The 14,285-nt window shown below is 47.4% G+C and overlaps 1 protein-coding gene across 1 annotated transcript in view; it reads left to right on the top strand.

The window, feature by feature from the left end:
* Sult2b1 (sulfotransferase family 2B member 1) overlaps nucleotides 1-14,285 on the top strand; it is a 48,082-nt gene that overhangs the window by 19,888 nt on the left and 13,909 nt on the right. The window contains exons 2-3 of the mRNA XM_004672305.2: nucleotides 8,341-8,483; nucleotides 12,475-12,683. Coding sequence (XP_004672362.1) covers nucleotides 8,341-8,483; nucleotides 12,475-12,683 — 352 coding nt within the window. The remainder of the gene's footprint in view (nucleotides 1-8,340; nucleotides 8,484-12,474; nucleotides 12,684-14,285) is intronic.

Raw genomic sequence — 14,285 nt, 5'->3', positions numbered from 1 at the left:
GTGCTGGGATTAAAGACGTGCGCCACCACGCCCAGCCTCTCACTCATTCTCTTTCTCAGTCATTCTCTCTCACTCTTTCTTTCTTCCTTCCTTCTTTCTTTCTTTCCTTCTGTATTTATTTATTTTCAAGGAGAGAAAGACAGAGAGAATGGGCACACCATGGCCTCTAGCTGCTGCAGACTAACTCCAGATGCACACACCACTTTCAGCATCTGGCTTTACATGAGTACTGAGGAATTGAACCTGGGTCGTTAGGCTTTGCAGATAAGCACCTTAACCACTGAGTCATTTCCCCAGCCCCCCTTCTTTCTTTTAGGTAAGATCTCACTCTAGCCCAGGTTGACCTGGATCTTACTTTGTAGTCCCAAGCTGGCCTCGAACTCACAACGATCCTCCTATCTCTGCCTTCCTTAGTACTGGGATTAAAGGCATGCGCCACCACACCTGGCATCACTCACTCCTTGTTGCTGTCACACACATTCTCTCATTATTGCTTCAGTAGTGCCAACCCTGCCATCTGGCTCCCCCAAGGCCTGCACCCATTCACAGATTGTATTGGAAGACAGTGGACTGTGTGCCCACGTGTTCACTCACTCATTCATCCAATAAACACTTCAGGGCTCCTGAGGGCACAAAATCCTTTCTGGGTGAGTGACTCGGTTTACCTCTTCTGCAATCAGAAAATAGCTCCCTTGAGGGGTTGAGATCTGAGAGTAATAATGCTACCAGCTTGAGAACCTCTTTTCAGAGCCCTGTACTTAAAGTATATGAGTCCTTGTAATCCTCTTTGAAGGATAAGCCTTCAGGCAGAAATTACCGCTGTGCCCACGTGGCAGACGGACGAGTAAACTGAGGCTCAAGGAGAGGAGGCAGGAAGGACCTCTGCGCTAAAACTTGCAGCAGATAATCTGCCTAGTTACTGGTGAGCTCACTGTGCCCGCCTCTGGGGCTGAATCTGCCTGGTAACTGGTGACATCACAAAACCACTCAACCTATGAGGAGAGTGATGCTGTCGCTCCGCGGATCCAAGCAATTACCATTACTGGAGGTCCGCTGCGCCGGAGCCGCTGCGCATCACGTAACCTGACTGCTGTGTAAAACGAGGATTTTACGGATCCGGGGGGCGCCGGCTTCGCGCCGGCGGCAAGCTCACTGCGCTGCCCGTGTGGACCCTCCTGCGACGACCATCCGTAAAATCTTAAGCAAGGTTCCCACGGCGCTCACTCCGCGCCAAGAGCATTTGCACACTCGCCACGCTGCGAGGTCACAGTTGTGACGTCATGTGTAACGACATGCCTGAGGCCCAGAGGACGCCCCAAAGTCGGAAATTCATCCTTAACCAAGGTCATGTTTCTGAGGTCCATCTGGGTGGTAGAGCCGCGCCGTGCCCACCGTCCGGGGGGTTTCGCAGCCCTGGCGGAGGGGGCGCGCACTGCGCCACCGAGCCACGCGCCCCGCCGCCGCCGGCTCTGTGCAGGCGACCTCCCGGACCCTCTATTTCCTTTTTTGTTTGTTTGGTTTTGCGAAGTAAGATCTCGCTCTAACACAGGCTGACTGAATTCACTACTATGTTGTCTCAGGGTGGCCTCGAACTCACGGCAATCCTCCAACCTCTGTACTGGGTTTAAAGGCTTGAGCCACCACGCCCGGCTTCCTCTTATTTACTTTTTTTTTTTTTCTTTTGGCCAGGCGCAGTGGCGCATGCCTATAATCCCAGCATTTGGAAGGCAAGGATAGGGGTGTTGCTGTGAGTTCGAGGTCACCCTGAGACTACATAGTGAATTCCAGGTCAGCCTGGGCTAGAGCGAGACCCTTACCTTGAAAAAAGAAAAAAAATATTTTATTTTTACTAACTTGTTTATGAAAGAGAATGGGTACTACAAGGTCTCTACCCAATGCAAAGGAATTCCAGACACATGCGACTGCCTTGTGAATCAGGCTTTCATGAATACTGGGAAATCGAACCTGGGTCTTTAGGCTTCTCAGACAAGCACCTTAATCACTAAGCCATCTCTCCAGCCCTACTTTTTGTATTTATTTTGAGGTAGGATCTTACTCTGACCTGGAATTTACTATGTAGTCTCAGAGTGGCCTCTATTCACAGCAATCTACCTACCTCTGCCTCCTGAGTGCTGGGATTAAAGGCATGTGCCACCAGGCCTGGCCTATATACATTTTATTTAGCTTAAAGTTTTTATTTATTGATGGATTTTATGAGAGAGAGAGAGAAAAGCAGATCGACAGAATGGGCACACCAGGGCCTCCAGCCCTATTTATTTTTATTTTTTTATTTATTTTAGAGAGATTGGGCATGCCAGGGCTGCTAGCCACTGCAAACGAACTCCAGATGCATGTACCACCTTGTGCATCTGACTTATGTGGGTATTGGGGAATCAAACCTGGCTCCTTTGGCTTTGCAGCAAGTGCTTTAACCACTAAGCTGTCTCTCCAGCCCTCAATTGTTATTTATTTTTATTAACTTTTTTCGAGATAAAATTTCACACTAGTCCAGGCTGATATAGAATTCACTATGTAGGATTAAAGGTGTGCACCACCATGCTCAGCTTTTTATTATTATTATTATTTATTTGAGAGGGGAGAGGGAGAGAGAGAATTGGCCTGCCAAGGCTTCAGCCACTGCAGTTGAACTCCAGATGCTTACCCTACCTAGTGGGCATGTTGGACCTTGTGTTTGCCTCAGCTTTGTGCATCTGGCTTACGTGGAATCTGGAGAGTTGAACATAGGTCCTTAGGCTTCACAGGCAAGAGACTTAATCGCTAAGCCATCTCTCCAGCCCTATTTTTTTTTAATTTAATTTTATTTATTTGAGAGAGAATGGGTGCACCAAGACCTTCAGCCACTGAAAATGAACTCTGGATGCATGTGCCACCTTGTGCACCTGGCTTACGTGGGTCCTGAGGAATTGAACCTAGGTCCTTTGTCTTCACAGGCAAATTCCTTTAACACTAAGCCATCTCTCTAGCCCCCTATTTTTATTTTTTGAAGTAGGGTCTCACTCTAGCCCAGGCTGACCTGGAATTCCCAGGGTGGCCTTGATCACAGTGATCCTTCTACCTCTACTTCCAGAGTGTTGGGATTAAAGGCATAAGCCATCACTCCCAGCTGTTTTATTTTTATTTATTTAGTTATTAGAGAGAATGAGCACACCAGGGCCTCCAACCACTACAAAGGAACTCCAGACTCATGTGCCACTTTGTGAATCTGGCTTTATATGGGTCCTGGGGAATTGAACCTGGGTCCTTTGTCTTTGCAGGCAAGCACCTTAACCACTAAGCAATCTCTCCAGCCCTAATTTTTGCGGGGGACTGGGTCCCACTGTAGCCCAGGCTGGCCTTGAATTTATGGCAATCCACCTACCTCAGTCTCCTGAAAGCTGGGATTAAAGGTGTGCATCACCACACCCCTCTTTTTGCTTTCTTCTGGGTGGGGGGAGAGTGTTCTTTTTTTAAAAAAAATTTTTTTAGCCAGGCATGGTGGTGCATGCCTTTAATCCCAGCACTTGGGAGACAGAAGTAGGAGGATCACTGTGAGTTTGAGGCCAGCCTGAGACTACATAGTGAATTCCAGGTCAGCCTGGACTAGAGTGAGACCCTACCTTGAAAAAGAGAAAGAGAGAGAGAGAGAGAGAGGGAGGGAGGGAGGGAGGGTGGGAGGGAGAGAGAGAGAGAGAGGGAGGGAGAGGGAGGGAAAGAAAGAAAGAAAGAAAGAAAGAAAGAAAGAAAGAAAGGAAGGAAGGAAGGAAGGAAGGAAGGAAGGAAGGAAGGAAGGAAGGAAGGAAGGAAGGAAGGAAGGAAAGAAAGAAAGAAAAATTTATTTTAGGGCTGAAGAGATGGCTTAGCGGTTAAGGCATTTCCCTGTGAAGTCTAAGGATCCATGTTTAACTCTCCAGATCCCACATAAGCAAGATGAACAAAGTGACACAAATGTACACGGTCACACATGGGCACAAGGTGGCACACATGTCTGGAGTTTGATTGTAGTGGCTGGAGGCCCTGGCATGCTAATTCGCACTCTCTCTCTCATTCTCTCTCATAAAAATATTTATTTATTTATTTACTTGAGACAGAGAGGCAGATAGAGACAAGGGGTGCACCAGGACCTTTCGCCACTGTAAATGAACTCCAGGCCCATGTGCCACCTTGTGCATCTGGCTTTACATGGGTACTGGGGAATTGAGCCTTGGTCCTTTGACTTTGTAGGCAAGTGCCTTAACCGCTAATGGTCACTCCAGCCCTTATTTTGATTTTTTGAAGTAGTGTCTCACTCTAGTCCAGGCTGATCTGGAATTCACTATGTAGTCTCAGGGTGAGCTCGAACTCACAGCCGTCTTCCTTCCTCTGCCTCCTGAGTGCTGGGATTAAAGGTGTGTGCCACTCTGCCTGGAAACCTTTCTACTTGTTATTTTGAGACAGGGTTTCACTAGGTGGTGCTTGAACTTTTTTTAAATTTTTTAAATTATTTGCAAGCTGAGAGAGATAGAAGAGAGACAGACAGAGAGAAGGGGTGTTCCAGGACCCTCCAGCCACTGCAAAGTAACTTGATGCATGCACCCCAGTGTGTATCTGGTTCTATGTGGGTACTGGGGAATCGAACTTGGGTCATTAGGCTTTACAAGCAAGCACCTTAACCACTGGGCCATCTCTTTAGCCGGTGCTTGAACTTTCAATCCTCCTGCCTCAGTCTCTGCAGTAGCTGGTATATAAGCCTGCACCACAAGCCTAACAGACTGTTTATTTTCTGGTTTGGGGGTTTTGGTTTTATTTTGTTTTGGGTTTTGTTGTTGTTTGTTTGGCTTCTGGTTTTTCAAGGTAGGGTCTCACTCTAGCTCAGGGTGACCTGGAATTCACTATGTGGTCTCAGGATGGCCTCGAACTCATGGTGATGCTCCTACCTCTGCCTCCCAAGTACTGGGATTAAAGGTGTGCGCCACCATACCCAGCGTTTTTTTGTTGTTGTTGTTTTTTGTTTTTTCAAGATAGAGTCTCACTCTAGCTCAGACTGACCTGGAATTCACTATGTAGTCTCAGGCTGGCCTCAAACTCACAGTAATTTTCCTACCTCTGCCTTCTGAATGCTGAGATTAAAGGTGTGTTCCACCACCCCTGGCCAGACTATGTTTTAAGAGCACTTGGAAGGGCTGGAGAGATTGCTCAGTGGTTAAAGGCATTTGCTCTCAAAGCTTGATGATCCAAGTTCCATTACCCAATAGTCACATAAAGTCAGATGTACTAAGTGGTGCATGCATCTGGAGTTAGTTTGCAATGGCAGAAGGACCTGGAAGGCCCATTTTCTTTCTCCTCTATCTCTTTCTCTCAAATAAATAAATAACTATTTATGGGATAGGGAAATTGCTCAGTGGTTAAAGGCACTTGCTTGTAAAGCCTGATGCCATGAGTTCAGTTCCCCAGTACCCACATACAGCCAGATGCATAAAGTGGTTCATGTGTCTGGAGTTCCTTTGTAGTGATGTGAGATCCTAGAACATGATTCTTTCTTCTCACTATTTTTCTTCTCTCTCTTTCTTTCTTTTAAGTAAATAATAAGTTAAAAACAAAGCTGAGGCTGGAGAGATTGCTCAGTGGTTAAGGTGCTTGCCTGAAAAGCCTAACAACTCAGGTTAGATTCCCAAGTACCAACATAAAGCCAGATGCACAAAATGGCACATGTGTCTGGAGTTAGTTTGCAGTAGCTAGAGGCCCTCAACTGCCCATTCTCTCTCTCTCTCCTTGCAAGTGAATAAAAATATTTTTTAAAAAGAATAAATAAGGGGGCTGGAGAGATGGCTTAGCGGTTAAGCGCTCGCCTGTGAAGCCTAAGGACCCCGGTTCGAGGCTCGGTTCCCCAGGTCCCACGTTAGCCAGATGCACAAGGGGGCGCACGCATCTGGAGTTCATTTGCAGAGGCTGGAAGCCCTGGCGCACCCATTCTCTCTCTCTCCCTCTATCTGTCTTTCTCTCTGTGTCTGTCGCTCTCAAATAAATAAATAAAATATTAAAAAAAATAAAAATTAAAAAAAAAAGAATAAATAAGGGCTGGAGAGATGGCTTAGCAGTAAAAGCACTTGCAGGAAAAACTAAAGGATCCAGGTTCAATTCCCCAGGACCCATGTAAGCCAGATGCACAAGGGGGTACATGCATCTGGAGTTTGTTTGCAGTGTTTGGAGGCCCTGGACTACCCATTCTCTCTCTCTCTCTCTCTCTCTCTCTCTCTCCCTCTCTCTCTCTCAAATAAATAAATAAAAATATAAATGTTAAAAATAAATGAATAAATAAATAGACATTTGCCTGGAAAACCTAAGGACTCATGTTGGACTCTCCAGGTCTCATGGGAGTCAGAGGCACATGTACACAAGACAGTGCACACATCTGAAGTTCAGTTACAGTAGCTGGAAACCCTGGTGTGCCGATTCCCTCTCTCTCGCTTGCTCTTTCGCTCGCTCATTAGCTCACTCTTGCTCTCTCGCAGCCAGTTAGCTGGGCTTGCCTCAAGAAATAAATAGATAAAAGTAATTGGCTGCCTCCAAAGTTCTGCTCATCTAACCTACCTGGGTCTCCTGTCCTTTCCCTGCTGAGGGATGGGAACCTGGGGACCCACTGAAATGACATGCAGGGCACACATTTCACTGGCCACCTGTAGGACACTGATGAAGGTGAGGTGATTGGTGAATTAGAGCATGTGAACAAAATATGGGAATCGCTTCCAGAACACTTGCTAAAGGCATAGAGACACAAAGTCAGGGACAGAAGTCAGGCCACTAAACTGCGTGTCTGAGGGCGCTCAGTTTCTGAGTCAATGACTTCAGGTGGGTGTTGGGGAGAAATTGGCTGTTGTTTTTCTGGAATGTTTGTAGGAATTTGTTCGCAATCAAAAGGAAACATGCTGAGATTTCTTTTCTCATTCAAAGTATATAATGTGCTTCCTGGGGCATGGTGGCACAGACCTTTAATTCCAGATTTCCAGGTAGGAGAATGGCAGAGGTAGGAACATCGCTCTGAGTTCCCTAGAGTGAGACCCTACCTTGAAAAACAAACAAAAACAACAACAACAAAAAAAAAAAAACAACAACACACAATCCAGAAGATGGAGCTGAATGGTATGAATGGTAGAGCTTCCGCCTAGAATCCACAGCCAGGGATTAGGGGTCTAGCTCAGCCTTACCGGGCTTCTCTAGTAAAGGTCCAGGGTTCCGTACTGAGTACTGCTGGAAACTCGGTCCTGTGGCTGCAAGAGCATCCCATAGGGCTTTGGGAAAAACACGATCATTTTAGCTTCCTGGTGACTCATCATGGTTGGTTTTTTGTGTGTGGGGGGGGGGCGGGGGGTTGGTTTTAGGATGTAGTCTCTCTCTAGCCCAGGCTGACCTGGCACTCACTATGTAGCCTCAGGGTGGCCGCAGTGATCTTTGTACCTCTGCCTCCCCAGTGCTGGGATTGAAGGCATGTGTCACCATGCCTGGCTTTCATCCTGATTTGATTTTATTTTAGTTTACTTGCAAGCAGAGAGAGCCAGAGAGAAGAGACTGGGTGGGGCGTAAAGAACGGTGCACCAAGGCCTCTGGTCTCTCCAGACGCATGAGCCACCTGGGGAATCAAACCTGGGTCCTTAAGCTTGCAGGCAAGTGCCTTGACCACTGAGCCATCTGTGCAGCCTCCCTTCGTGGGTTTTTAAACAATTTTTTTTTAAATTTTATTTATTTATTTGAGAGTGACAGACACAGAGAGAAAGACAGATAGAGGGAGAGAGAGAGAATGGGCGCGCCAGGGCTTCCAGCCACTGCGAACGAACTCCAGACGCGTGCGCCCCCTTGTGCATCTGGCTAACATGGGACCTGGGGAACCGAGCCTCGAACCGGGGTCCTTAGGCTTCACAGGCAAGCACTTAACCGCTAAACCATCTCTCCAGCCCCCTTCGTGGGTTTTATGTAGGTTCTACAGCATGCAGTATGAGCAGGGGACCTAAGACCAGTGCCTCAAATTTCCCATCTGGGAAATGGCCAATGACATGACATCTCTCTCCAGGGTTGGGGTACAGTATAAATGTATATTAAGTGCTTAGCCACACTTGCAGATATAATGGGCTCTGTGCCAACTGTTGTTTCACCCCCACATGCATCCATGCCTGCCTTTCTGCAGCCCTAATATGGAGATGATAATCATGACGTCACAGGACTGCTTGAGTTAATGTACTTCCATTATTTAGATGGACCCAGGAGGCTCAGAGAGAAGGAATGCTCTTTGCCAGGTTCTGGGTGGAGGGGCCAGCAGCTTGCAGCCCACGTCCATGCTCTTCCTCACACATCTCTCTCCCCCTCCCACAGCCAGAAGTTACAGGGGGAATACTTCTGGTACAAGGGCATCCCCTTCCCCGTCGGCTTGTACTCACCAGAGAGCATCAGCCTGGCAGAGAACACCCCAGACGTGCGCGACGATGATATCTTCATCATCACCTACCCCAAGTCAGGTACCTGCGGGGCTGGGGACACTCGGGAGAGCAGGTAGCCCAAAAAGGAGCAAAGGAGGGTGGGCTGGTGTGCAGAGCTCTGTGGGATGCGCCACCCCAGTTCCCTACTCCAGGTAGGCTCTGAAGGCCTGGCCTTTTTCAGCCTCCCAGACTGGAGTAACCCCCTCCACATGGCCTTTCTGTTGCCTCAGCCTTTATGGCACCGTCACCAGACACTATATATTTCAGGTGATTTTTGTTTTTGTTTTGAGATAGGGCTTCATGTAGCCCAGGCTGGCTCTGATCCTCCTGCCTCAGCCTCCCAAGTACTGGGACAGCAGGTGTATCACCAGACTGTCAACTGCACTGTGAATTTTTTGTTGCTGTTTTGTTTTTCGAGGTAGGGTCTCAATCTAGCCAGGCTGACCTGGAATTCACTATGTAGTCTCAAGGTGGCCTCAAACTCACAGCGATCCTCCTACCTCTGCCTCTCCAGTGCTAGGATTAAAGGCGTGAGCCACCATGCCTGGCCACTGCAATTATTTTTGTCTATTTAAAAAATTTTTTTTGTTTATTTTTATTTATTTATTTGAGAGCAACAGACAGACAGAGAGAGAAAGAGGCAGATAGCTAGAGACAATGGGTGCGCCAGGGCCTCCAGCCACTGCAAATGAACTCCAGTTGCATGTGCACCCTTGTGTATCTGGCTAACGTGAGTCCTGGGGAATTGAACCTTAAACCAGGGTCCTTAGGCTTCACAGGCAAGAGATTAACTGCTAAGCCATCTCTCCAGCCCTTGTCTATTTTTTTTTTTTTTTTTTTGATTTTTTGAGGTAGAGTCTCACTCTAGCCCAGGCTGACTGGGATTCACTATGGAGTCTCAGGGTGGCCTCGAACTCACGGTGATCCTCCTACCGCTGCCTCTTGAGTGCTGGGATTAAAAGGCATATGCCACCATGCCTGGCAAGAGACAGGCAGAGAAGAGAAAGGGACAAATGCAGGGAATGGGCACACCAGGTGCTCTAGCCCACACAAGCGCCCCCTTGTGCATCGAGCTTGCATGCATCCTGGGGATTCGAACCTGGGTCCTTTGGCTTCAGAGTCAAAGGCTGTAACCGCTAAGCCATTTCCCGGTTCCCCCTTGTCTATTTTTGTTGTTGTTGTTGGTGGTGTTGCTGTTTTTCTCAAAGTAGGGTCTCAGTCTAGCTCAGGCTGACTTAGAATTCGCTATGTGGTCTAAGGGTAGCCTCGAATTCACTGATGTGTTTGCTGAGCCTAGAGTACCACTTAGGGTATGATTAAGGCTCATTATGTTTTTGTGGAAGGAAAGCTGAGCCAGGAGTGGCGAGTCACACATTTTTAGAAAAATATTTTTCTTTAAGAGAGATGAGAGATGGACTTGCCAGGTCTTCTTACCACAGCAAACAAACTCCAGACACATCCATTGGCCCACGTTCAATTCCCCACTACCCATGGAAAGCCAGATGCACAAAGTGGCTCATGCGTCTGGAGTTTGTTTGCAGTGGCTAGAGGCCCTGGCGCTCCCATTCCCTCACTTTCTATCTATCTGCCTCTCTCCCTCTCTCATAAATTAATCAATAAATAAAATAAAAACTTTTTAAAAAGAAAGGCAGTATGTTGGATTTGCCTTAAAAAAAAAAAAAAGAACTTACCCTGAAAAATCAATCAATAAATAAAAATAAATTGCTAGAGAAACGTGGCAGGGAGCTTGGTACCAGGGGCTCTGGGAGGTGGGAAGTGGGAGTTCTTTCTTTATTGTGCTCAGAGTTTCCCTTAGAGAAAAATGAGAGGCTCTGGGGATGGATGGGGGTGATTAGTGGTTAGAATGGTGAGTTTTGCATTATGTATATTTAGTTTTTAAATTTTATTTATTTATTTGCAAGTAGACAGAGACAAGAGAGTGTGTGCACTAGGGCCTCTAGCCACTGCAAACAAACTTAAATGCATACGTCACTGTGCATCTGGCTTTACATGGGTGCTGGGGAATCAAACCCTGGTCATTAGGCTTTACAGGCAAGTACCTTACCCACTGAGGCATCTCTCAAGCTCCATTATGAGTATTTTTTTTTCCGAGGTAGGGTCTCCCTCCAAGCCAGGCTGACCTGGAATTCACTATGTAGTCTCAGACTGGCCTCAAACTCATAGCAATCCTCCAGCCTGCGATTAAAGGCGTGTGCTACCACATCCGGACCGTTACATGTATTTTTAAATTTGTTAAAAAATATTTTTATTTTAATTATTTATTTGAGAGAGAATGAGATTGAATGCACCAGGGCTTCCAGCCACTGCAAACAAACTCCAGACACATGTGCCACCAAGTACATCTGCCTTTGTGGGTAGTGGGGAATGGAGCCTGGGTCCTTAGCCTTCACAGGCAAGCACCTTAACCGCTAAGCCATCTCTTCAGCCTCCTTTGTCTGTATTCCCCCCCACCACCCCGAGGTAGAGTCTCACTCTAGCCCAGGCTGACCTGGAATTCACTATGTAGTCTCAGGGTGGCCTCGAACTCCCAGCGATCCTCCTACCTCTGCCTCCTGAGTGCTGGGATTAAAGGCGTGTGCCACTACGCGCGGCTTATACAAAAAGACACAAGTTCTCCAGCAACCAGGGCTTCAAACTGATGAAATGAACTCAAGAGTGTGAAAGAGCAGCCAGTCCTGGAAGCATATCCCTTGAGGATAACTGAACCCCAAGTCAACTGTACATTGGGGGTAGCCCTTTCCTGTTCCCCATCTCCCCACATTTGACTTCACTAGAGAGGGCGTGAGCCTGAAGTGTCCTGGGTGGAAGATCTCTTGTGTCCTCTGCAGGTTGGGACAGAGCAGAGCACGTTGTGCTGATTCGGTGTTCCTCTGGCGCCCTCTGCTGGTCGTCGAGCACTGAACCACAGGGAACGGGAGAGGTGACCTAGGAGGATGCCCACCATTGTCCTCTTTCATCTCATAGACATGATCTCCTGGAATGCGACGGGTTCGGTCCTGAAACCTGTGTTCAGATACAAAGGGCTGTGTGGAGCAAGCCTGAAGCCCTGGCCTGGGGAAGGCTGAAGCAGAAGGATGGCAAATTCAAAGCTAACCTGAACTACAGAGAGAGACCCTAGGGCTAAATTCAGCAGAGGAGTGATTACCTGGAATTAACAGTGAGGGCTGGGGGCGTGGCTCAGAGGCAGAGCTCCTGTCTAGAATCCACAGTGAGGGCTGGGGGCCTGGCTCAGAGGTAGAGCTCCTGTCTAGAATCCACAGTGAGGGCTGGGGGCATGGCTCAAAGGTAGAGCTCCTGCCTAGAATCCACAGTGAGGGCTGGGGGCATGGCTCAAAGGTAGAGCTCCCGTCTAGAATCCACAGTGAGGGGCTGGAGGCATGTCATCTCCCAGCTTTAAAAACTCCCATGAGTTTCTTTTATTCTGTTCTTTGTTTGTTGTTTTAAAGTTATTTAATTTGAGCGCATTTGCATTGCCAGGGTCTCTTGCTACTGCAAGTGAGGACTTGAGCCATTTTGAATGGAAAATTGAATCTTAGTCAACAGGCTTTGTAATTGAAGGACTTTAAGCGCTGACCCATCTTCCCAGCTCTGGTTTTTATCTTTTGCGAGGACCTTGCAGTTGTGGTGGCCCTGCACAGCGGGGTGACAGGCCTCAGTGAGCCATCCCGCTCTGGTAGTCTGTCTCCTGCTCTGGGCGGAGGCTCCTTGCCCTACCTTCTTCAAGGAATTGCTCATCGCATTTTCTGGTAGACGCTGCTGTTACTAATAGGTTGTGGGCCGGGTGTGGTGGCGCACGCCTTTAATCCCAGCACTTGGGAGGCAGAGGTAGGAAAATTACCATGAGTTTGAGGCCACCTGAGACTACATAGTGAATTCCATATCAGTCTGGGCTGGAGCGAGATCTTACCTCGGAAAAAAACAAAAACAAAAAAAAAACTAATAGGTTGTTGTCCTCTCCCCTCCACCTCCCCCTCCACCCCCAACTAACATGCTTGATTTCCCTCCACAGGTACCAATTGGATGATTGAGATCCTCAGCTTAATTTTGAGAGATGGGGACCCCTCCTGGATCCGTTCAGTGCCCATCTGGGAGCGTGCGCCCTGGTGTGAGACCATCATGGGTGCCTTCAGCCTCCCGGACCAGTCCAGCCCACGTCTCATGAGCTCCCATCTCCCCATTCATATCTTCACCAAGGCTTTCTTCAACTCCAAGGCCAAGGTATGGGTGTGAGGGCAAGACCTCGAAAAATCAGAGAGAGATAAGGATAAGGATATAGTTTAGCTAGTAGAGTACTTGCCTAGGATGCCTGAGGCTCTGGGTTTGATCCCCACCACCACTTAAACTGAGCCTGTATAAACTGGGCCTGGTGGCACACACACCCACAATCCTAGCACTGAGGTGGGGGCTGAAGAATCAAGAATTCAAGGTCATCCTCAGATGTATATAGCAAGTAGGAGGCCAGTCTGGGCTGAGATCCATCTCAAAAAATATATATTTAAATGGGTCCATATATATATATATAACAGGGGGCTGGAGAGATGGATTAGCAGTTAAGGCACTTGCCTGCAAAGCCTAAGGACCCAGGTTCGACTCTCCAGATCCCACATAAACCAGATGCACAAGGTGAGGCAAGTGCAAGTTCACACATGACCACTAGGTGGCACAAGCATCTGGAGTTCGAGGGCAGTGGCTGAGACCCTGGTGCACCAATTCTCTCTCCCTCTCCATCTCTTTCTAAAATAAAAAATAAATAAATAAAAATATATAACAATGGCTGGAAAGATGGCTTAGAGATTAAGGTGCTTGCCTGCCGAAGCCTAAGGACCCAGGTTCAATTCCCAATACCCATATAAACCAGATGCACAAGGTGGCACATGCATCTGGAGTTCATCTGCAGTGGCTGAAGGCTCTGTTGTGCCCATTCTCATTCTCTCTGTCTGCCTCTCTTCTCTCTATCTCTCTCTGCTTTCAAATAAACAAATAGAGAAAGAAATAAAATATTTCAAAAAGTATATATGACAGGATTGAAGAGATTTCTCAGTGGTTAAGGCACTGCCCTGAAGTGCCTAAGGGCCCAGGTTCGGTTCCCCAGTACCTATGTAAAGCCAGATGCACAGTGGCATGTGCATGTGGAGTTTGATTGCAATGGCTGGAGGCCCTGGCTCTCTCTTATATCTCTCTGCTTGCAAATAGATAAATAAAAATTAAATATAGCCAGGCGTGTTGGCGCACACCTTTAATCCCAGCATGCGGGAGGCAGAGGTAGGAGGATTGGCATGAGTTTGAGGCCACCCTGAGACTTCCTAGTGAATTCCAGGTCAGCCTGAGCTAGAGTGAGACCTGACCTCAAAAAAAAAAAAAAAAAAGAAAAGAAAAAAGGAAAAAAAAGGAAAAGAAAAAGAAAATATTAATTAATTAATTATATATTTAATTTATTTAAATACTGAATGGTTAAGGGTGCTTGCTTGCAAAGCCTAATGACCTGGGTTTGATTCCTCAGGACCCACATAAAGCCAGGCGCACCAAGTGGCGCATGCATCTGGAATTTGTTTGTAGCAGCAAGAGGCCCTGGTGCACCTGGTTTTGTTTTTGTTTTCTCTCTCTCTCCCTCGCTCTCTCATAAATAAATATTTTTAAAAGAATAAGGGGCTGGAGAGATGGTTCAGGTGCCTGCCTGAAAAGCCTAAGGACCTGGGCCCAAGTCCCCAATACCCACATAAAGCCAGACGGTGCATGTATCTGGAGTTCATTTGCAGTGGCTATAGGCCCTGGCATGCCCATTCTCTACCTCTTTCTCTTAAATAAGTAAAATACAAATAT

This window comes from Jaculus jaculus, chromosome 14, assembly GCF_020740685.1.
Source record: "Jaculus jaculus isolate mJacJac1 chromosome 14, mJacJac1.mat.Y.cur, whole genome shotgun sequence".
Classification (NCBI taxonomy): Eukaryota; Metazoa; Chordata; class Mammalia; order Rodentia; family Dipodidae; genus Jaculus; species Jaculus jaculus.
Note: the sequence above shows the minus strand (reverse complement) of the source record. Positions and strands in the feature narration are given on the sequence as shown.